This window comes from Urocampus carinirostris, chromosome 11 (genome assembly GCF_059441175.1).
Source record: "Urocampus carinirostris isolate Australia breed hairy pipefish chromosome 11, RoL_Ucar_1.0, whole genome shotgun sequence".
Classification (NCBI taxonomy): domain Eukaryota; kingdom Metazoa; phylum Chordata; class Actinopteri; order Syngnathiformes; family Syngnathidae; genus Urocampus; species Urocampus carinirostris.
In genome coordinates this window covers 34221149-34246515 of record NC_142359.1, presented here as the reverse complement: position 1 = coordinate 34246515, position 25367 = coordinate 34221149, and the positions used below count along the sequence as shown (strand labels likewise).

Genomic DNA, 25367 nt, shown 5'->3' with positions numbered 1-25367 from the left:
TCCAGGGAGACTTAAGATTGTTGTGGCTCATTTTGACCTTTCTTTTTTCAGTGAATAATGGTTTAGAAACAAGGAGCAAGCAGAGTACTTTTTGTAAAAATTGTCACATAAAGTGCAAACGAAATCTTTATGGATGTGTTTCCCTCCAGCACAAAGGGCGCGGTCGAGTGAAAGAGGGAGCGTTTTTTGAGGGCAGATATCCGCCCACCCCTACTGCTCACTCAATCAAATTGCTCTGTGTGCTTGGCTAGTGTTTTGGGGTGTTTACAGGAGGATAATATTGGTGTGTGTGTGTGTGTGTGTGAATGGGTAAGTGTGAAGCACATTGTAAAGCACTTTGGGAGGTCTTCATTGCCTTAATAAGTACTATATAAATGCAGACCATTTACCATTTAATGAGGGTTTTTATCATACAGTCTTTCAACAGTGAACATAAATTATTTAAAGAGCTTCCATAAAAAGGATTCCTTAGCTATGCACAGCCAAAACAGGTCTGTTGGTGGGACAACTTTGATTATAAACTGTATTTAAAACTGTGCCTCTTATATATCGGAACAAAGAGTTGTGCTATCCAATGTTGCTTCGGCTTTGCACATGCACCAAGCTTGATTTTGAGTTTATCATGATTGGAACACTCAAAAAAAAAAAAAAGAATCAGTAGCCTTTTATCTCGAAGCAATACATACTAGAGAAAAGGCTACACCTGGCTCGCGAGCCATAGGTTCCTGACACCCCTGGCCTGACCAAAGGAATGTGTATGTCGTCTCACCGGGCTGAGTCGGGCCTCGGTGCGCTCCTGGAAGGCGGAGGCAATGCTGCTCTGCACAGCACTGATCCACGCCTGCTGCTGCCTCTCAGAGTCCGCCTGCAACAGACAGCTTCTACGCCAGTGTCAGGGCACCAGTAATCCACCGGGACTGCGGCGTGCAGTTGCCTTTACTTACTTGGCCGGGGAGACCACTTCGAAGCAGAACCGCCTCTCGTTCTCACCGTTGGGCTTCACCGTGCAAAGGCGCAAGTCATCCACAACCACGGTGGGCAGTTCCTGATGACGCATATGACACGTTAAAATATGCCACAGGATTAATTTGGCGATATTTTGCCTTTTCTTCTGCCGCCTGAACCTTAAATTTCTTCTTATACACCAGCTGATTTTTCTGAATGGAGAACCAGCGCCTGAGGAAGAAAAGCATGAGAACTCGAAGAAATAGCATTCGTGGGTCGTTATTTTGCCTGAACCTGCTCCAGGTCTTGAAGGCGTTGCTGGCCCTTTTGTAGAGGTGCCCTTCCATGGCAACCCCATCACCTGCGTCCGGATTGAAGTCCATCATCGAGTCGTCGTAGGAGACCCCCTGCAAAAGCAGCAATCTGTCTCCGTCTGCGCAAACTACACAAGTCATGGAAATTCTGACAGGGTGACGCACGATGTTACTGAAGTTACGACCAAAAAAATAATCAGTGTGGAGTTTGTGGATGGAAAACGAGGAAAGCAAAAAGAAGGTAGCTACATTAACTGTCAACTGATGCTGAAAATGTTCCAATAGTGGACATGTAAAAGCTGAATACTTGTAACCGGTTGATGATGTGGAAGGCAAATGTATAAACATGCACGATCTTGGGAATGTTGTGTGATAATTGAAAGTGGTCAAAATGTCATATTTGTGATGCCTGCTTTGAAATAAGAGCTCTTGGTATGAGAATGGTAATCAATCATGTGGGCTGCAATCATAGCCGAGTAGCTGCTGCTAACCTTGTTTTTGATGGCGACGTGTCTTTGCTCCATGTCCCTTTTTTCTCGTGCACTATTCAGGACCAACTGTGTATGCTGTAGAAAATGCAACAAAAAGATGATCTACCCAAATGTACTTGATTACAATGAGGTTGTTTGTCTTGTTACTCCTAATTAGAGGTAAGATCTTGGGCCCGGGCTCGTACGCGGCCCGAATTTTGGGTACAGATATAGAAAGTCAATCATTAAGTCGGGCCGGAACAGGCTTCTCTCTCTCTCTCTCGCCGTTTTTCTTTTTTTTTTCTTCTTCTTTTTCCTCACGGATGAACTGCACAGCATGCACTTTACCCAGGTAAATATTTGGATGACTAATTTTACTTTTACTTGAGTAATATCATTCTGGGGCAGCACGGCAGCGCAGTGGTTAGCGCTTGTGCGGCACAGTTCATGTCATGGGAACCTCCTGCGTGGGTTCAAATCCAGCTCCAGACTTCCTGTGCGGAGTTTGTATGTTCTCCTCGTGCTTGCGTGGGTTTCCTCCGGGCACTCCGGTTTCCTCCCACATTCCAAAAACATACATTTCAGGTGAATTGGCCGGTCCAAATTGTCCCTAGGTGTGAATGAGCGAGTGAGTTGTCTGTCCCCGTGTGCCCTGCGATTGGCTGGCAACCAGTTCAGGGTGTCCCCTGCCCACTGCCCGGAGATGGCTGGGATGGGCTCCAGCCCCCGCGACCCTAATGAGGATAAGCGGTACGGCTAATGAGATGAGATGAGAATATCATTCTGAAGTAATAGTACTCTTACTTGAGCAACACAATTCTGTGCTACACACGCATACTCCGGCACCAAATTGTGCGCTTTGCGGCCGAAGGGCGCGCTTCAGCACCACACGTACTTGGGCGCTGAAGTGCACACTTGATTTGAGGGACCCTGCCCGAAGTAAACCTGAAACTGCACCTCAAACTGCAGAATCATTTTATCTCCCATCCATACATACATGTACCGTATTTTCCGCACTGTAAGGCGCACCTAAAAGCCTTTATTTTTTTCAAAAGCTGACCATGCGCCTTATAATACAGTGCACCTTATTTATGGAACAAAATTAATTCGCAAAGTCTTGCAACTAACTTGCAGCCGCGACTAGATTTTCCCCCAAACGCCAAGTAGTCCGCGGTGTATGCTGGGATTTATTTACCGGCGTTTCATTGGCTAACCAATGTGTCAATCATCATTTGAATGGATCACTATTGGCTAAAGTTATTCGGAGGTCAAGGGGCGGATCCTTTTTATCATTTACAGGCTGGCATTGGCTTAAACGGCAAAACAAAGCCTGCAATTGGCCGAAAAAGATGAGTGCGTATAGCACGTGGCTGACGGCATACGGAAAGCATTTTTTTACTATTTTGTATTTGTAAATATTTTATTCTCCTGGATTAACTAAACTCACGAATATTAGAGGACCACGACTTCGGTGAGCTACTCTGGCTATATAAATTATCCCTGTATCTTGTTTCAGACTGAAATCGATGTTTCTGTGATAAGCGGTGCAGATAATGAATGGAGTGTCTATTTTTAAATTAAACTCAATTCCAAGTGTTTATTGTCATATATACAGTAAAGTTGCGAGCGAAACTAAGGTAGGTTGGCATTTCTTGAATCCCAAGACTTTAACCTTCCGAATGATGGAACAATGCATTTGAGTGACATCGTACGGACACCGCATCCGCACGTGTTCTCGACACGTCTTTGCGTCTTTGCAAGCTTTCGGAATGTTAAGGGGGTAATAAGTTGGACAGAACTATCTGACTGTTTTGTCGACGTTCCCATTGTAGCGCCTTATAATCCGGTGCGTCTTATGTATGTCAAAAATAGGACCAAAAACAATTTTTTCGGGGTGCGCCCTATAACCCGGTGCGCCTTATAGTGCGGAAAATACGGTACTCGTGAAAAGAGCCATATGTTCCCGAACCCCTGATCCAAATTGTTCCCCAACGATCCATTGAAATGTATTGTTGCTTAAAAATTTCCCCCAAAATGTTTTTTTTTTCTGAATAAAAGTGTTTTGATAAATTTGGAAGTTAGTGTTTTTCTCATGACAGCGACGATACATTTATCATGTGATGCAATTAGACGTAGTAATAAGAACCCTGCAGCAGAGGATTCCATTTCCGCTCTTTTGAAACAGTCGCAGTGTGACACGAGAACTATTTCCTGTTGTCGTTTGACATTTCCTGCACACGTTGGGTTGCAGTGGCAGAGTTTCTTGTCTGCACATGGCTTTCTGGAACAGTAAAAGTTCTGTAATGGACAATGAAGAATAGCCCAGAGCAGCCAGACAGTCGCTTGAGTCACAAGGACAGCATCTTTGATAGGAGTCAAATGTCAAGCTTAGAGGCAATCATATTGTTGTTAAAGGGTCAAGTCATGCAAACAGATACTCCTTTTCGATCGATATTTTCAGAACTACCCTTTGTTTTATCAACAATCAATGAGTTTTACTATTACAAGAACAAAGTTGAATGTTTTTTTTATATGAATGTATGTACTTTTGAGATTTAAGTTAATGTCTATACAGTAGCTTATTTTAAACAATCTCGAAAAAAAAGTTCTAATATGTGAATTTGATTTGGAGATTAGTGGAAAGCTTTATACTTTTATTTATTGGCGATATACTTTCCAAATTAATTGCAGGTGATGTGAATTGAGCTGCACATTTATAAGAAAAAAGTGGTGTACTTTTAGGATGAAAAGCCACATTTTCCAGATTTTAAGGCCGTAAAATTACGAGAATTAAGTTTGAAATCAAGTTGTAATATTAATTAACCCTTGGATGCATGACCCCATGGGTTTTCATTCTTAAACATCTTTACAATTACTAAATGTTGTAATATTGTAATATTCCAGGTATTCCAAACAAAACATGTTTATGACATGATGCCAGTGGTATTTTTATTTTTTTGGCCATTCATTTTTCAGCACCACTCATGGAACAATTTATATACAGCTGGGTCATGCATCTAAGGGGTAATAAAGTCATCAAGACTCAAAGATTTATATACAAGAGATTGAATTTATAATTAAATGTCATCGTGAGGAAGACCGCTACCTCCTGGCTGAGCTTTTGCCGATATTGATCCAGCTGTGACAAGGACTGGTGGACGTTCTGGAACATCTGGGCCTGAGCATCCATCAGTGACAACATCTGGCAGGGGGACAGTTAGAACATTTTCAGCAAAAAACAAGAAGGGGGAACCCCAAACTGAGCTGTTTGGGGATATTACCCAATATGTGTTGTGCATTCCCAAATTTTAAAGGTGGGGTGCGGGATTTAAAAACTTTGTTACCCTCTGCCGCTATCTCCTGGCTTAAAGTTAAAGTTACGGGGATGAATAAACTATCTATCTATGATTGCAGCCGTAGGCAGCCAGTTCATTATTTATGTACAAATACAAGCATTTCTTCGACGCGCTTGAATAAACCTTTCTTCTACTTTTTTAATCCAACTTTGTTTTCCCTATTCACACATGATTGTAAACCCAATTCTGACCATTCACGCTAAATATGCAGACGACACCACTGTTACTGGCTTTATTTCAAATAGAGATGAAACTGAATACAGAGCAGAAATTGATTCACTTTCCACCTGGTGTCATGAGAGTAATCTGTTATTGAATGTAGGTAAAACTAAGGAGATGATAATGGATTTCCGTACAAAGCCTTCCACGCATGTGCCACTGTCAATTAATGGTAGTGAGGTAGAACTGGTCCATTGATTCTAGTTTCTGGGTACTTATTTGTCAAGCTGACCTCACATGGACCGTCAATGCTACTGATATTCTAAAGTCAGCCAGACAAATGCTCTACTTCCTTCGTCAACTCAAATCATTCGGAGTCCGTCAATCCATTATAGTCAATTTTTATCGTGCTATCATTGAATCCGTTTTAACTAGGTCAATCACAGTTTGGTTTGGTCGCGTCAATCAGAAAGAATTGTCAAAGAAGGAATCAGTAGTGAGGACGGCAGAGGGAATAATAGGTACTGGCCTTCCGTCCCTGCAAAGTATCAACATCGATCGAACTAGAAAACGGACACTAAAAATTATAGACGATCCCAGTCACCCTGCTCGCAGGTACTTTCATTACCTGCCGTCAGGTCGCCGTCTTCGCTCCATTGCGAGCAAGACTTCGCGTCTTAAAGAGAGTTTTTACCCTTCCGCTATCCTTATGTTCAACGGGAATTGATTTAGGTTATTATGTATAGTATTATTATGCCAACGGCGTTCCTCCAACCTATTCTACTCTAGTCTTGTTATTTACATATTATTTCTTTTTAAACTATTCTATATAATTACCTTGTATTATACACTACAATATATTTTTATACTCTATTCTTTTAAATCTATTATTTTATCATTATTGAGTGTTTACGTGTCAAATGATTTCTTGTATATATCATGTTTATGGTTTATACTGGCTGAATAAATAAATACAATACAATACAATATCTCTTTGGGGGTTTAGGTTGGCTTTTGGACACCACTAGAAGCAGTCCTGTTTTTACTTTCACTATTTGTATGCTCCAAAAACAAATAGAAATGAAAACAAAAACCTGCAGGGACAGACATTTGACGTCTCTCTCCAGCACTCACCCCAGCCCCCTTTACTCGAACCTAAAGCGCAATGGAAAATAAAGCATAAAGGGTCTTTGAACTGTTTGACACATATAGAGAAAATATTGAACATTAAACTTTTTAAAGACATCCCAAACAACGCACCCAACCTTTAAAGACTAAATTCACAAAAATGATGAAGATGTGATGGAATTTTTATTTAATTAAATTTGCGAAGAGTTTACTACATATTGAAGTTGTAGTACTAGTGCAGTGCTTCTCAATTATTACTTTAATCTAGGAAAGTTAAGAAAACGTTCCCCAAAGTCAAACGCGTCCACGACCCCTCGCCACCCCTTACCCCCTACAAAGGGGGGTCTGCACTATTTTAGGACCACTGGACTAGAGGAATTTCATCAACAAAGTCTGTTATTTCCAAGATTTTTAGAATTAAGCTCTAAATTTGTCAGTACAATTGATTGATTAAGGCTCCACTCACGGCCATCAACAGTTCTGTCTTCTTCTTGGCCTCAATGATGTTTATCTGCAGCAAAACGACAAACAGCGCTAAAACTAACATTCATAGTTGACGGTCCAATTGAAGAAGAGAGTATACCTCCAGGACGTAGTCCAGGGCGCTGGCCCTGAAAGCCCGGCGAGCGTGGAGGAGCGCATTGCCGGCTTCTTCCCCCTCGTGGGGCTTCCCACGAGGTGCCTGGGCATTTCTGGCTAGGGCCCCATCTAAGGATTCGCTGCTTCGCTCAAACTCTTTGCGAGCATCCTTAAAGCGCCGCACATCCCTGCCGCATGTTTGGACAGCAAAATTCACGATTTCTACTCAAACTTGCAACTCTTCTGGTCACTTACTCTTTCACGAAAGACTGGAGCTTGGTCTTGACCGAAGTCTGTGTGATATCAATCACTTCCTGCAAAGAAAGGTAGGGTGTACATAGATTTTGTTAAAAGTTCCAACCAGCGTAACGCAATTTTTGCAACCTCATATTTTTCTTAAACAATCAAAATGTAATTTTATGATTCCAGCTGCTGAATATTTTTACGTGTGCTTGAAGTTGTGCAGAATTCCCCAATGTACGGTTCTCACTCAGAATGGTCTTGGTTGTTGTGCTCAAGCTCAGTTTTTAAGCATTCCCCTCCAATAATGAGGCCAACTTTATGAATAGCAACACTAATTTCTTTGAAAAACAATATGAATACTTTCTGCACATTTTTGTCTAATGCATTTTCAAGAAGACTGAAGCAAGGGCAATGTTTTCGAAGGAGGTTGTTCTGCTGCTTGGTTTCTTTAACTTAAGCCCTGTCCAAAAAGGTTTTGCTTTTGTGGAAATGTTCACTGATGGCAATTAAAGCTAACCTGATACATTAATTGATAAACAACCCATATCCCCATGCAACATCAGAGAGAATTGTTTTGTTCGATTTCACTTTTCTTTACAGATGTAGTCATTTTTTTTGCATAAGCTTTCGCCGTCCCGTTATTATTATTTCAAAAGAACAATGTTACCGGGTGAGTTGGAGTTAGGCCAAATGCACTATATCAATATCGAGAGCTTGATAACCCGCACACTGACGACCTTTCAACACCCTACAATGCATTGGTAGAACAGCCAAGAGGATAATTGGGGTATCACTCCCCTGCCTTCAATACATTTACACCACCCGCATCACCCACAAAGCCTCTTGCCACGATGCAATCCACCCATCACACTGTCCATTTAGCCTCCTGCCCTTTGGAAGGAGAAACCGAACCCTCCGCTCCCATACTATTAGGCTCGATAACAGCTTCATCCACCAGGCAGTGAGACTACTCTACTCTATCAACAAACAATAAGAAATGAACACTCATGACTGCATATAAGGTTGCACACACCTGCTGATTGTAATCATATTTTATCTATTTTTTACCTTGTACCTTTTTACATTTTTACACTTGTTTATATTATTGCTTCTACTGCTGCTGCTTGGAACACAATTCTGTATGTTGTGTCTGTTGTATTACTTGTTAGCAGAGACGTCACTCACACTTTTATTTAGAATTATCTAAGGTTAGCACTGTGTGCATTTGCACTTCATTGTCTTCAATGTCAGCACGGCGGCGCGGTGGTTAGCGCGTGTGCAGCACAGTTCTGAGGTAATGGGTTCAAATCCAGCTACCAACCTTCCTGTGCGGAGTTTGCATGTTCTCCCCGTGCTTGCATGAGTTTCCTCCGGGCACTCCAGTTTCCTCCCACATTCCAAAAACGAGCATGTCAGGTAAATTGGCCGGTCAAAATTGTCCCTAGGTTTGAATGAGCGAGCGAATTGTCTGTTTCTGTGTGCCGTGCGACCGGCTGGCAACCAGTTCAGGGTGTGCCCTGTCCACTGCCCGAAGATGGCCGGGATGGGCTCCAGCACCCCCGCGACCCTACTGAGGATAAGCGGTGCAGATAATGGATGGATGGATGTCTTCAATGTCTGAACATGGGAGAGTGTAAAACGAAATTTTGATTCCTTGTATGTCAAGGATATCTCAGAAAATTGACAATAAAATGGGCTATGACTTTTTAATTTTACTTTCGTTAGGTCAGAGAGAATTGGTTTACTTTTCTCGGATTGATCTTATAATAATAATTTGCGTAACTAAAATGAACTAAGACAACAATTATAGAGGAGCTATTTTCTTGAAATTTGCCAAAACAAAACAAACAAACTCACCTCCTGTGCATCCAAGATGAGGGACAACTTGTCTGAAAATATCTTCAAGCATTCCTATAGGAAAATGCAAAGCTGAGTGTAACAGATTTAGAGGAAAACCGTAAGCCTGAACAAACCTTTGTGGTGGCGTCCCCTGAGCAGTGCTGTCCGAGATCTTGAAGGCCACTCACAAAGATTTTGCCACTCAAGCAATAGACTCGACCGGCCTCTAGCATGGCCTGGCACTGTTTCACAATCTGCAAAACAACACACAACAGTACGCAAGTAAGCGAAAAACAGACAAAATCAAAAAGTGTCTCAGCATGACTGATAGATAGGGCCAAAACAGAAAATCAAATTTTTTTGAGTCACTCGTTTTAGAACAGAAGTGTCAAACTCATTTTCACTGAGGGCTATATCTGCATATTAGCTATCATCACATGGCCTGATGTAACTAATGAATGTTAATACATGTGACTGAATGGTATGTAACATAAATGCAACTACTCCTTCATGTAAACACTGTAACACTGAGTTTAGTTATTACTCAAGTCACAAACTGTAACTGCATTAAAAAAAATTGCTACATGTGTACAATATGAATTGAATATAACAATAAAACAAAATCATCTTGGGTAATTATGGGATCATTTATTTCTCATTTTGACTCATTGGCATTGATATGAAAACAGTGTCGTCTAGTGGTGCTGAGCCCTCACTTCGCAAGTATCATGGTCGACTAGCATTGTGGGAGATCGAGTTGTTGGTCAAAGCATGTTTGACCCTTTGACTTGTTGACTCCTAAAAAGTTTAAGCTCTTGTTGGCCAAATAAAATGATGTGGTGGGCCACAATTGGCCCACGGACCATGAGTTTGACACATGTGTTTTGAACAATTCCAATTGTTCTTTTAAATTCAATACACTTATTTGGAATGTCACACTTATGAATATTAACACCATTTTCAACCCCCAAAATTCTGCATGTTTTTACCACCGGAAACTGACTCATTATAATAAACTCAAAGGACTTAAACAAAAAACACCTTCTATTTTTTTTTAAATCCCAAATTGGAATCTGGGAAAATATAAAAAGAAAATTATTATTAATACGACTACATGACGCAATTCATTAAGAAAATACACTTATATACCCCTGCCATTTTAAATCTTCAATTTGATGACCTTAAAGCCAACTTGTTTACAACTGGAATCCAAAATGATAGAATCTCACCTTGTCTAATCGTGTCTCGAGTTCTCCCACGTCAGTTTGGACTGCCTCGATTTCTGCTCTGAAACGAAGAAAAAGGCCACTTTGATTTTTTTTTTTCATTTCAGTAACTGACCAGCAAGTTCTTAGTAGTAATAATGCTATCAGACTTTAGTGAATGTCCAGCCCACAGCATCGGGATTGCAAAAGTGTTGTGTTGTGCGATAGGTAGGTAGAGTAGCCAAAACATTTACAGTGCTCAATTAAAACTGCTGTTACTTCTAAATAATGTGACTCAAGCAGAAGTAAAAAGTAGTCATCCAAATAATTACTAGAATAAAAATAAAAAGGCTCTTGGTGAAAAAAATTACAGCGTAACTGTAGCAACATCATATTTATTGATATATTTTTAAACAACCATTTAATCAGATCACCATATCATCAAAGTTCATCCAATCAACATTAATTCACATTTAATTAAAAAAATTAAAGTAAATTTAGTGTCTTTAATAAAAAATAAAATAATAATAGTATCAATCAAAGAAATAAATAAGGCAGAAGTAGCACATTTAAAGCCTAGTACTTTTTTTTAACAGGCTCTGCTTTTTTTCACAGGCTCGGCAAAACAACAGCTTAGTGTCAGGACCAGAACGGAAACAGGACCCAATTGTGTGACGTTTACCACAAGCTTTATTGAAAGATAGAGGATGGGCTGCGCCCACGATCCGGTGTTGGCTGGACGCGGGAAGAAAGTCGCTTTCGGATTCGGACTGGGATCCGAACACGGAAGTGGATCTTCCGTAGCAAGCGATGCCGGTGTCAGGGACGGAAAAACTGGTTGGTAGCCGGGACTGGGAGAGCAAGGTGTGGTCGGGAGCAAAAACGGGACAGGTGCGAGTCAGGGTTGAAAAAGGCTTGCCTAGTATACACTGAGGTTCACAGACGGACTGACAAGATGGGACAGACAGGACTGGGTTCAAATAGTGACAGGGAGCCAATCAGAACCCACAGCAGTTGGCGCAAAGTGAGCGCGCACAGGTGAGTGACAACAGTAATCATGACAGCTAGCCCCAGGGTTGGCAACCCAAAATGTTGAGTGAGCCATATCGAACCAATAAAAGAAAAATAATTTTTTTGTGAGCTGCAAAAAATGAAAAGCCTTATCTAAGACTGATAATGAACACAACACATGCTGTATGAATCCATATTGGCCTCCTATCAAAATGACGTGAATGACGTAAATACTATGGTGTATAATACTGCCTCAAGTTTAACTTTGTCATTATATTATGAATTACAGAACGTTTATTTGTTTTGATGAAATTAAAGAAATGCAATTAGGAAATAAAATTTGTTTATTTTTTCCAATCTGTAAAATAAAAATGACAACAACAAAGGTTCACAATGTGCAGCTTATCTGGGCAACAAAACTATGCAATAAAACCCAGCATGCATTTATAACAATCATATAGCAACCCTTTGAAAAGGTAAAATCCCATTAATATGGTTTTAGTTTGATTTCTGTGCAGTTATTTATCTTTTTACCTTTGGGTTCTATGGGGGAATCACACACACACACCAGTTTGCCTGGCTAGCGACGTTGCCTCTTAAATAGGGACGGGGCTTGGACCCCATAATCGGCTCTCTCACAGTGGACACGGAAGAAAAAAGCGAAGGAGGAATGTCAAGTCATGTTTACTTACGTAAGTAACGGGTTCATTTGTCCCTAATGTAGCGGCGTAAGAGTACCCTTTCTTCTTCACAAATCTACTCAAGTATAAGTAAAAAGTATGGTGGTTTAAAAATACTCCCAGAAGAACAAAAGTTCCCAAAACTTACTGAAATAAATGTTATGGGGTGAATATAACTCAATACTACCTACCTCTGGCATTATGATCATAAAGAACCATTGTATTTTCATAGTTGGTGGCAGCACTTCATCACGGAGCTACCACATGACACTATGTTTGTCAATAAGGATCTGGAGTCATGCAAGTGCCACATGCAGCGGTCGAGCCAACAAATGAGGTTTCAAACTAACATCAAAAACACTTTTTGTCACATTTTACAAGTCGTTTAGTCCTCAACCCTCTCTGCCAAGTGATGTGCAGTAAGGGGAGGAGAGTAAAGTTATGCTTCAGCCATCATCATGGAAATGTATAATTAAAACTACATTCAAATGTTTTATTTATTGAGTGTTTACGTTTTTTTTACTAATTTAACAATTTGGGGATTTTTTTCAAAATCACAGATTTTTATACTTTTAACATACATGGACTGATGCAATCAATATTAAGGATTGACCGATATGGGTTTTTCAGGGCCAATCCCGATACAGATTCTAAGTATTAAGAGGAGGCTGATGACAGACACTTGAATACAATATTCATTTGCTGTAAAATTTTAAAAATCGGTGTAAGAAAGTTAATAATGCAAAAAGAAACAAATAATATTTGTTAGCGATTCAAATAAAACTTTAATAACTCTCTGAAACCTTTAGAAGTAAATACATTAGAATTTCAACAGAACTATCATGACTAATATTTCACTGACACCAAAAACTAACAGTGTAGGAATTTTAAATTGGGTTTAGCAGAAACTCATATAAAAGGTAAACAAAAACTTAAAATAGCTCCCCGGTTTTGATATAACAATAAATAAATAAAAATGTAAAAAAAAAAACAACATGAGTTAAGTTAGCTTAAGACAATCAGTGTATCGAAATTTCAACGGGGCTTGCGAATTGAAAAGTGTGGGCACTTTTGTTTTAGACCCAGATTGACAAACTAATATTATGGTAACAGCCAATCACTCTGCCTTTCACTTTAGCGTGCTTTGTATGCTCTTTCTCAATCACAAACACAAACACTTCATTGACAAACTAAGGTTATGATAAGAGCTAATATATCAGTCTCCCACTGATATTCCGTAAAAGAAATTAACCCCACTTTTTATGCGATTTCTTAATCACACACACACACCAAAGCACACATCAGCCTTAAACAATAGAATTTGTGATCGGTATAGCAAGCTATCAGCAAGCCGAGCCATCGTGTATTTAAAGTATTTTGTTTTCATTCTATGGGCATTTTTTAAATAACGGAGGATTAGCTATCAATGCTTTTGTTCAGAAGGAGCAGCAAATAGAGTTTATTTATAAGCCACTAGAAGTTTTTTTTACATGCTAAAGTTCTTTTTTGCTCAACTAATCAAATGATGAACAAGATATATGTCCGTTCATTTATAAATCTGACTGTTGCCTCGCCACTCACAAACCTCACAGCAGGTCACTGCAATCAAAGCGATGAGTCAGGGCCGCGCTTGTCCATTGTGCAGGTAAACACAGAGGAAGTACAAAGTGGGGAAATATGACATGTGCGTTGTACGGTATCTTCTTCCTTGTGTAAGCACCAGTGACACCAAAGAGAAGTTTCACACTTCCTGCAGTACTTCTCACTTCCTTCCCTTTCACCTCAACTGTCACCTCGCTACACGAGGATGCACTTTTTTGAAGGTCACAAAAAGCAAGGTGACCATAGACACACTAAACTTCACATCCCTTTGTAGTTTTTTGTTTTAATATCATTTTTTCCAATTTAATTCTTTATGCTGATAAACTGTGTATGTTTGCGTAGAGTGATAGAGGCCTGTTGTTCAAGAGGTGGGTAGTAACAAGTTATAATTACTCTGTGACATTTACTTGAGTGAGTTTTGGGATATTTTGCACTTCTGGAAGTGTTTTTGAATCACTATACTTTTCTATTTTTATTTACCTAGATTTGTGAAGGTGAAACTGTACTCTGCTACATTGAACCTGTAATTTAAATCCTGTCCTCGTAAGCATGCGCGTTTCTCCTTGCTTGTTCTCTTCACTTCACCCCAAGACAGAGGCAGTGTCACGTGCCAAGCAGGTGTTTTTTTTTTTATAAACAAACCGGCATGTGTGTGACCGGCCATGGAGCTCGAGGGTACTCTTACTTCTCTACGTCATGCTACATTTAACCTATTACTTAAATTAATACGTGCATCCTTTTTTGCTTGTTTTTGTCTTATCTTCTTCTCTCTTGTGTCCCGTGAGTAAAGGGCTCTCATTGAGGGCTGAATGACCCAAACCCCGCCCCTTTTAAAGGAACCTTACAGGTAGCAAACAGGCATGTGTGTGTGTGTGTGTGTGTGTGTGTGTGTAATCTGCCATGGACCCCAAAGATCTATCTATCTATCCATCCATCCTGGTCATATCCCTCAAACGGGGTGACCGACAGCAAGACAACACACAAAAATAAATAAAAGTAAAGAAAATTAAAAAATAAAAAGATAAAAAGGGGAAAAAATAGAAAAAAAAACACACGCACAAAGTTTTTGGACCATGACCAACGCAAATGCCCAAACAAGTTAAGCACTTCGGCATCCAAGTTGGTCATGCTTTCATCCCTCCAGATGAAACAGCACCCAAGAAAGCGGCCATGTCACTCGGGTCAGGGTGACACAACACTCTTCTGTTCAGCAGCAGGGCCCAACAGCTTTCACTGGTTTAGCTCTGCCGCATCATACGGATGCCCTGCCCATCCCTTAGAACGCGTCCAAACATCCCACTATCCTTTCACAACAACTCTCCACTCATTCCTATCAGCAACAAGAGCTCTAGCTTCTATTATATTCAGACCTCTTTCCTGCAGAGCACTCATAACAACTATCCATCCACGTCAATCGTGGCCTTCCTCTTGGTCAATGTGAATGTGATGGTATAAGACTCAAGGCCTCCCTTCCAACAGTAATAAATAACTGTATTAATGTGATTTTTCTTTACTTTATCTATTTTCAAAAGGTTGCTTTTTTTATTTTTATAAATACATGCTGTGATTTATTGTGCTGTCATTGTTGCCCAGACAAAGGCCACAATATGCAGTTTTGTTGTTGTTTTTTCCAATCCTCAAAATAAAAATGACATCAAAATTGGATTTTTTAAAATTAAATTTGAGAACAAAGATTTCATAATTCATTAAAACAGTAACATAGGAAAACTTGAGGCAGTTTCATACAGCAGAGTTGTCACGTCATTCTCCACAAGATGTGCTGCATCCAACTAAGTCATTTTAATAGTAGGCTAATATAGCTACATGCAGCATGTGTTGTGTTCACTATAAGGCTTAGATAAGGCTTTTAATTTTTCAAGCAGCTGACAATTTTTTTTCTTTGGTCCAACATTTTGGGTTGCCAACCCCTGGGCTAGATAGGTGTTCTGCCTGCAGAGCCTTTAAAAAAAAACTACTAAGGCTTTACATACACTACTTGTGCTTAAAAACATTTTTTATACTATTATTATTATTTTGTTCGTTAAAGTACTTGATTTTCCCTTTACTATTATGATGCATTTTTCAATTAAATGTAATTTGTTGTTGATTGGATGGACTTTGATGATTTGATGATCTGAATGAATGGTTGTTAAAAACTATCAATAAATCAGATTTTGCTACAGTTATCAATACTTGAGTAGTTTTTTTTCACCAAGTACTTTTTAATTTTACTCAAGTAATTATTTGGATGACTACGTTTTACTTCTACTTGACTCGTTATTTTGAAGTAACAGTACTTTTGCCTAATGAACAAATTTGTCTACTCTACATACCTCTGCAGCTAATCAGCTGCAGGGCACAACATTGAAATTCTGGCTGTTCCAGGGAACATTCAAACACTGCGCATGAGCTTGCAACATCAGTTTCATTAACATAAAGCCAGTGAATGTCTTAACATGCATATTTTTCAACTGTACTTAATCTCACACAAACACATACACGCACGCATTTCGGCCCCAAAACACATCTCAGTGCACTCAGTAGTTTCTAACCTTTTTTGAGCCAAGGCACAGCAGCGGAGTCCTTGGAGGATCCGGTGTGGCTTACTGTGTGAGTATGTTATACAGTGATTATGTTAAACAACTATTTCATCACCCAATACCATAACTTTGTTATCATTAGCAGATAGACACCCTAATTTTAGTTGGATTGAATTGTAGCAATGGTAATTCTGCTAACCACAAAGTGTAATGTAGCGGTCACCAATGTGGTGCCCTAGGGCACCGGGGTGCCTGCGGACCTTTTCTGAAAATGGCTCACTTGTGCTGGGTCATTGTGATTTTCTTGTAAAAAAAATGTTTGTGGTTCCGTCTGTTTAACACTACTTTTAATAATAAAAACTGGTAATAGCATAGTAACAATATAGTAATACCATGATGAAATGAAATTATCTGCATTTTATATAGCGCTTTTCAAGTCAATGAAGACTTCCCAAAGCGCTTTACAATGTGCTTCACATTTACCCATTCACACACACTCACACACTAATAGCGGCTGTGCAGACATGCAAGGCGACAACCTGCTTATTGGGGGCATTAGGGGTTCAGTGTCTTACCCAAGGACACTTCGACATGTAACACAGGGGAGCCGGGATTCGAACCTGCGATCTCTTGATCCCAAGACGAGCGCTCTACCTCCTGAGCTAATGCCGCCTATTGAGCTAATGACCAGTTGTTATTTCAGAAATGCATTTAAAACTGAGGTGCCCTTTTCGTTAATGAGTAACAAAAAATAAGGTCTCATCTAAAAAAAGGATGGAGACCCCTGGTGTAATGGAAAGTGACACTTCTGAACAGTGTTGAATGATCTTAAGTCACTTTAAAGCCCGGGTGTGTAGTATTTAACCACTAGAGGGCACCGATTTGTCTATTGCGAACAAAGATCGGTGCCACAGAGCACAACGTAGCAGCAAGTTGCCATACAAACATAGCGGCAACTATTGTTTTTTTTTTACTGAATGAAACGATTCTGTACAACTAGAAGCCAATAAATATGAACACACTGTCCCTTTAAGAGAAATGAAAAAAGAAAATTAAACCAGCCAGACGCTCTGAACGTAAACCCGCCCCTGAGTGAAGAAGTTGCACCACCAGGGGGTGGCCATGGTTGGCCAGCTCCACACCCCACTGTCCATTCAAAAATATTATTTATAATAATTATAATTATTTTTGTGTCACATTAACATTGCGTTGGGAAATATCAAGTTAAGATATGATCGTCTCTGTATTTGCTTTTATGCGTATCTGCCACCATCCTGTCAATGTTTTGTTTTGTTAAATGTACACCTAATGCATACATACATGCAAAACATACTGTAGTTGGTTGCATCCCTTAACCAGCACCATTTTCGGTGGTGTGTCTTGGGCAAGTACAGCCTGGTGGCGCCAGTGCCTCATAACACAATAAAAACAGAATTGTTGCAGAACTCAAAATATCGACTGGACAGTTGTGGTCTATGCCAGGGTTCCTACAGCTTACGGCAAGTTAAATTCAAGACATTTAAATACTTTTTAATGTATTTCGTAATCAAATCTAAGACCAAGTTGAAAAAAAAACCCACAATTATAACAAACAAAACAAATGTTTCTTGCACACAATAAATCGTGCCTTGTACACATTACCTGGCACGACTTTTAGCCATGGCGAAAAACGTTTGTTCGCCACTCATCTTATACAGGACTGTCTCAGAAAATTAGAATATTGTGATAAAGTTCTTTATTTTCTGTAATGCAATTAAAAAAAACAAAAATGTCAAACATTCTGGATTCATTACACATCAACTGAACTATTTCAAGCCTTTTATTATTTGAATATTGCTGAATTTGGCTTACAGCTTAAGAAAACTCAAAAATCCTATCTCAAAATATTAGAATATCATGAAAAAGTATACAAGTAGGCTATTCAACTAATCACCTGAATCATCTAATTAACTCGAAACACCTTGCGAGGGTTTCCTGAGCCTTAAAAACACTCAGCTTGGTTCAGTAAACTAAATCACAAGTATGGGGAAGACTGCTGATCTGACTGCTGTCCAGAGGACCATCATTGATACCCTCCATCAGGAGGGTAAGACACAAAAAGAAATTTCTCAAAGAGCAGGCTGTTCACAGAGTGCAGTTTCAAAGCATATCCACAAAAAGTCTGTTGGAAGGGAAAAATGTGGCCGGAAACGCTGCACAACCAAGAGAGATGACCGGAGCCTTAACAAAATTGTGAAGAAGAGCCGCTTCCAGAATTTGGGGGTGCTTCAAAGATAGTGGGCTGAAGCTGGAGTCCAGGTATCAAAAGCCACAGTTCACAGACGTGTCCGGGAAATAGGCTACAATAGCCGTATTCCCATGGTCAAGCCACTTCTGAACTCAAGACAACGGAAGAAGCGTCTGACTTGGGCTATGGAGAAGAAGCACCGGACAGTTGCAGAGTGGTCCAAAGTCCTCTTTTCAGACGAAAGCAAGTTTTGCATTTCATTTGGAAGTCAAGGCGCCAGAGTCTGGAAAAAGGCTGGAGAGGAGCAAAATCCAAGTTGCTTGAAATCCAATGTGAAGTTCCCACAGTCAGCAATGGTTTGGGGAGCCATGTCAGCTACTGGTGTTGGTCCACTGTGTTTCATCAAGTCCAGAGTAAATGCAACTGTGTACCAAGAGATTTTAGAGCACTACATGCTTCCATCTGCTGAAAAGCTCTATGGAGATGAGGATTTCATTCTCCAGCATGATCTGGCACCTGCCCACAGTGCCAAAACCACCAGTAACTGGTGCACTGACCATGGCATCACTGTCCTTGATTGGCCTGCTAATTCCCCTGACCTGAACCCCATCGAGAATTTGTGAGGTATAGTTAAGAAGAAGATGAAAGACACCAGACCTACAAATGCAAATGAGCTGAAGGCCGCTATCGAAGCATCCTGGGCATCAATAACACCTCAGCAATGCCACAGGCTGATTGCCTCCATGCCACGCCGGATTGATGCAGTAATCCGTGCAAAAGGATTCCCAACCAAGTACTGAGTGCATCAATGGACCTTTTCAAATGTTTGATTTAGTTTTGCTGTTATAAAATTATTTTTTTACTTGGTCTGAGGAAGTATTCTAATATTTTGAGATAGGATTTTTGAGTTTTTTTCAGCTGTAAGCCAAAATCAGCAATATTCAAATAATAAAAGGCTTGAAATAGTTCAGTTGATGTGTAATTAATCCAGAATGTATGACATTTTTGTTTTTCTAATTGCATTACAGAAAATAAAGAACTTTATCACAATATTCTAATTTTCTGAGACAGTCCTGTATGTATTGTTTCCCATGGTCCAAAGTAAACGTCTCTGTCCGAAATGGCTATACTTGAGGGTAGACCTAAGACATAAGTCTACTCTGAAAGAACCGACTGATTCTACATCACCGTTTTGATAGTTCTGTAAATGTGGTCACACGATATTACCACAAAAGTCCATCCATCCATTATCCGCTTATCCTCAGTAGGGTCGCGGGGGTGCAGGATCCCATCCCAGCCGTCTTCAGGCAGTGGGCAGGGGACAACCTGAACTGGTTGCCAGCCAGTCGCAGGGCACACAGGGACAGACAATTCGCTCGCTCATTCACACCTAGGGACAATTGAAACCGGCCAATTAACCTGACATGCATGTTTTTGGAAAGTGGGAGGAAACCGAAGTGCCCGGAGGAAACCCGCGCAGGCACGGGGAGAACATGCAAACTCCACACAGGAAGGTTTGATCCCATCACCTCAGAACTGTACCACGGTGACGCTAACCACTCAGTCGCCATGCCGCCCTCCCACAGAAGTAAATCTGTGAATTATTAAGAAAGACAAAAGTTACTAAATCTTTTAATCTCAAACTGTCGAGACCAGGACAGGAGGAGGACCAAGATCCGTAACGTTTGCTCACAAGTTTGAGATATAGAGGAAAAACCAGCAGCAGCGATCCGGTGCTCGCTGGGCGAGGGAAGCAAGCCGTTCACGTGTTCGGAATGCGGAAGTGGATCTTCCGGAGCGGGAGATCGTATCGTGGTTAAACAGGAAAAAAACGAGTCGTTAGCCGGGACGGTAGAGCAGAGCGTGGTTGGGGTCAAAAACGGGTCGTTAGTCGGGACGGGAGTTCAGAACGTGGTCGGGGTCAGAAAACGGATCGTAGCCGGAGTCAAAACGGGGAAATCAGGATCAGACGAGTGGATAACGGGTGACAAAATGGGACAGACGGGAGTCAGAGTCAAAATGCTTGCCTTGTGTAAACAGAGCTTCGCTGACGGACTGACCAAGGGCGAGTGAGAGCACTGAGCTTAAATAAGAGGGGGAACCAATCGGGTAACGAGCAGCAGCTGGTGTCAACGAGCAAGCACAGGTAAGTGCAACGAGTAATCATGACACAAACAAGTATAAGTAAATTAATGTGCTCATATTTTTAAGACTTGCGGACACTGTATTTAAGGCATTTTAACGACAATTATGGCTTTATTTTTAGATAAAGAATAAATGCCTCTTAAGACTTTTTAAGGATCGGCGGACACCCACAATGCACATTAAATCATTAGTTACATTAAATATTACACAATACACGGATGTATATCAGTAGCCGTGTTCTTAACTCTTTCTGATAGTTCCCCCATGACATTCTTCAATAACCCGAAATTGTGGCTTTTCATTTTGTGGCGCCACCTACGGATTTCAAGTGGCCCAATCTGGCCACCCCTATACAAAAATTCTGGAAGCGACTCTTCAGCTAATATTCACATTCAATGCTATTTCGTACCACAGGGTGAAAAGGGTTACCTGAAGCGCGGGGAGTCTTTCAAGCACTCTTCAAAGTCCACTTTAATCGTCATAATCCCTTTCGTGAGGACACAACCCTTCGAGGAAAAAAAAAACACTCCAAATTCAGCTTGCTTTTAGGTTGTCATGTCGCGGCGATGTCGGGATTGTCGAATAAATGGAGGTTGCGCCTCCAGCAGCTCCAGAAACGTTTAACACGTCATTGGCGCTAAGATGCACAAACGTTTGGGTGTGTTTTTCTTGTCCGACAGACTGACAACCGGTTTCTTTCCACGCAACATACCACGACACCCACACTAAAGTTGCACACTGAAGAAAAAAAAAAGAAAAAACACGTACCGGAATTAAATTAGTCACGTGACTCCAACTGTCTGTTTTCATGAAAAAAATTAATATGACAAGAAATTAGAGCAGAGGCGATTTAAGCTTCAGAGTCTGTCTCGTTACTTTTTTTACATTTTCAATTCAGTAAAAAAACTTAATTTTAATAATAGGCATAAATATGGTAAATTGACTGCTTTTATATAAAACTTCTCAAGTCAAGTCATGTTTATTTGTACACCCCTTAATCATAAGGAGTCTCAAAGGGCTGCAAAGCCCACAGACTATTGCAAGCTACAGACTATTATGACACCATCCCCTGATCTAAAACCTACCCAAGGGAAAGGAAAAACTCACAACCTCAACATGAGGAAAATGAAGAAACCTTTAGAAGGGACCGCACACGAGGGGATCCCCCTTCCAGGGTGACCGAACTGCAATGGATGTTCATGTATCAAACAATAAACGAAAATATAAAATAGTTGTTTCGTTTACAGAGCGGAATCCATACGTAGTAGTCGCCATCTTGTTAGTCTGGCATCTTGCTGCTACGCTGTGCTCATTTGGTACTGGTTTTCATTCTCATTGGACAAGACGGTACCATCTTGTGGTCAAATATGACACCTCATCTCATCTCATCAACTGCACCGCTTATCCTCAGTAGGGTCGTGGGGGTGCTGGAGCCACTCCCAGCAATCATCGGGCAGAGGACACTCTTAACTGGTTGCCAGCCAATCGCAGGGCACACAGGGACAGACAACTTGCTCGCTCATTCACACCTAGGGACAATTTGGACCGGCCAATCCACCTGAAATGCATGTCTTTGGAATGTGGGAGGAAACCGGAGTGCCCGGAAGAAACCCACGCAAGCACGGGGAGAACATACAAACTCCGCACAGGAAGTCCGGTAGCCCAAGACCTTAGAACTGTGCCGCACACGTGCTAACCACTGCGCCGCCTCGCTGCCCCCAAATATAGATAGATAGATAGATACTTCGTTCATCCCCGAAGGGAAATTCACATTTATGAAACCTTTAAAGGGATTTAGGATCATTGGACACTGTTCAGTAGTGTTTTGCGAGCATCACATTACACTTTGTGGTTAGCAGAATAACTATTACGAAGCCATGCCAAGTTTATATTCATTTATTTCTAATAGAGTACGCTCACATACACTATACACATACATAATAATAAGCATGGAACTTATTAGACAGTGATGCTTTGTATTCAACACATCATAATTCCGATAGAGGAGCAAGAGGGGGGGGGGGGGTGCTAGGAATCAAATGGAGTGAACCATTTCAAGGAAGTGGGGTATTTCTGTTGCTGTGTTGTTAACATTTTTAATCTAAGGTATTTCATTATATATAAGCCTATCCTTTTCTTTATTAAGGAAAAGAGAGCTTTAAAAATCCTTTAATTCTTCGGGGTGCTTAAGCCCCAAAAACGGGTTGATTACGCCCTTTGAATTAAAGTGATGCGCAACGTGGCGTTGACTAAATATATATATATATTTTAATTGGGTCGAAAATAATGCTGCATCGAAATGTATTTTTAAAAACTCTGGAAGTCGTTTTTAAGAGTTCTTCAATTTCCTAGGCATCGTGTCGAAAAATCACGTGACTGGAAGCATGTTACAACATGACACGATGAAAAATAATGAAAACCGTACAGAATGTCTGCCTCTTGGAAACAAAAACACAATTTCTGCTTTTTGGTGATTTTAAATCCCATTTGTACACATGTTTGCGCACTTTCTCCGTTATAAAAACAAAATACATATTTGATTTTGTTCCAAAGTATGTATTTCCGGTTTATTGTTTTTGTTTCGGAGGAAGTAAGCAGGGATTCCGGCTAGTGTCGCGCCCTGATCAGTCGAGGTTTTTTTTTAATAGTTGACCATTCAAATCAATCAAATTAAAATCATATGTCGCAAAAAAATAAATTACCACTGAAAGTGCTGTACAAAACCGTTCAGCGTACAATAAGACAATATTTTTCCCCATCTGTCCCTACCCAATAAATGGAGAATGGTATATTGACTGCATTTATATAGACTCTATATAAAGCTCTATATTATAGTCACTGGGGACCTTTAAATCGCTTTACAATACACTTCAGAATTTACCCATTTACACACACACACACACACACACACACACACACACACACACACACACACACTCAAACAATGATAGCAGAGTCAGCCTTGCTTATCAGGGGCATTTGGGGTTCAGTGTCCTGCCCAACTACACTAAAACATTAAACTAAGTGGAGCCGAGAATTGAACCTGCGACCTCTTGATCCTAGGACAATTGCTCAACCTCTTTAGTTGCTGCCACCCAACTCAGTATACACAAACACACACGAGGTTTAAAATACAATAAAGACAAAAATTGTAAGATAAATAAAATGTGATCTGAGCAAGGCACAGACTAACCATACAAGGAAAGGTATCTGAGGGAGCCTTATCCACACAGATAGAAATGGCAACAATTGGTCTCAAAATTTTCAGCCATCAAACTAAACTTTAACAGTGTGGACCCCCCAGATGAGGAAACATTGATATATAGAAATATAAATTAAAAAACTGCTGAACAAAACATAAAAATGTAATGAAATGTAAATGTGTTACAGTAATATATTAGACATTAAAAACTAAATTCAGTCAAAAGCCATATAAAAAAAAACTATCCATATTTATCCCAGCTACCTTTGGGCAGTGGGCAGGGGACACCCTAAACTGGTTGCCAGCCAGTTGCAGGGCACACAGGGACAGACATCTAGGAACAATTTGGACCGGCCATGCAACCTGACATGCATGTTTTTGGAATGGTGGGAGGAAAACTCACATAAGCACGTGGAGAACATACAAACTCCACACAGAAAGGCTGGTTAGTGGTTTTGATCCTATGACCTCAAAACTGTGCCCGCAGAAGCGCAAACCACTCATCCGGGGTGCCGCCCTTATTTTCTCTCTCTCTCTATCTCTCTCTCCCTCTATTTTTTGTTTTTTTATTTTTATAATTTTTCTTGAATTATTTTGTTGTCTAAATTGATAGAACAAAGTGTTTTTATAATTTGTGGTCATTGTGAGCGTGTTACATCATGAAATTATCAAAATGATCAAAAACGTACAGAACTTCTGCCTCTTGTATACACAAACATTTTTTTTACGTGATTATAAATCTTGTATGTGCAGGGGTTTTGCACTGAGGATAGCATTACCAAGGCTAGCTACCGTCTTCCTCCTGACATATTCACACATCTAACCAAATGCTCCAGTCTGTCTGACTTTGGTCCACACGATTTGTACCACTATATTGTTAGTGAAGTATCCACATACACCAGTGCTGATATAAAATAGTGTGTAAGTCTGGATGCTTACCAGTTCTTACTGGTACGTGTTGCTGCGCTGATAGGGAGGCACCTCATATTGGCAACGGTAAAACACTAACAAGAGCTGTGTATGCTAATTTGTTTTATCCAGGGTGCCATTAAATCTCAAATAAACAGTAGCGAAAAGCTGCACGAATTGTTTATCATTTTTATTTTAGTTACAGTAGAACTTGCTAACTTATTGATAGCTACATAGAGTTTCTTGTGACACGTTTATGTGCCCAATTCCCACTGCCCGGTAGAATCTCGCTCCACGTTTTTTTTTTTTTTTTTAAATCACACTATGCAATTTTCCTTCGTAAAACATTATAAGGACTACGATCGCGACACACGTTTTTATAGTATTTTACGTGAAGGGGAGTGAAATTAGGCACAACACTTGTATCTACTTAATATAAAATTGCTCGGAAATAGATCAAACAAACAGTAAAAATTGCTCACTGCAAATCCTTGAGTACTTTGAGGTCTGCCTGTCCTTCCGCCTGATTGGAGATATGCATGCAGTCTTTTGTGTTCATCAAAAGGGATCAGATAAATGCTAAATTGGGCTTAGAACCTTGCCGGTTACCACAGCCCAATGCACAGCAAGAAATCCCCAGTGTAACAAGTTGTAGTCACATTCTTCCGTCGTGGTTATTATTATTTGTTTCAATTCAACTGCTTATTCCACTGCCGTCCACTCCAGTGCCTCCTGCCATCAGTCATGGTGCTCAAACTTCTGGGGAATGCATTGTGACAGAAAAAGATCGTAGATCGCAACATCTCAAATAAG

At 40.4% G+C, this 25367-nt stretch overlaps 1 protein-coding gene across 4 annotated transcripts in view; it reads right to left on the bottom strand.

Moving 5' to 3' along the window:
* Positions 1-21190, bottom strand: part of acap1 (ArfGAP with coiled-coil, ankyrin repeat and PH domains 1) — a 30048-nt gene extending 8858 nt beyond the window's left edge. For 2 of the 4 annotated variants that reach the window (XM_088348719.1, XM_088348721.1), the window contains exons 1-13: positions 20873-21190; positions 10263-10320; positions 9168-9287; positions 9052-9105; positions 7207-7265; positions 6956-7139; positions 6839-6883; positions 4836-4931; positions 1751-1825; positions 1240-1352; positions 1125-1176; positions 945-1045; positions 770-881 (exon numbers count right to left, since the gene is read on the bottom strand). In XM_088348719.1, the coding sequence (XP_088204845.1) occupies positions 770-881; positions 945-1045; positions 1125-1176; positions 1240-1352; positions 1751-1825; positions 4836-4931; positions 6839-6883; positions 6956-7139; positions 7207-7265; positions 9052-9105; positions 9168-9287; positions 10263-10320; positions 20873-20925 (1122 nt within the window). In that variant the 5' untranslated portion in view covers positions 20926-21190. The remainder of the gene's footprint in view (positions 1-769; positions 882-944; positions 1046-1124; positions 1177-1239; positions 1353-1750; positions 1826-4835; positions 4932-6838; positions 6884-6955; positions 7140-7206; positions 7266-9051; positions 9106-9167; positions 9288-10262; positions 10321-20872) is intronic. The other 2 variants (XM_088348720.1, XM_088348722.1) reach the window with 2 other exon arrangements.
* Positions 21191-25367: the final 4177 nt, after the last annotated feature.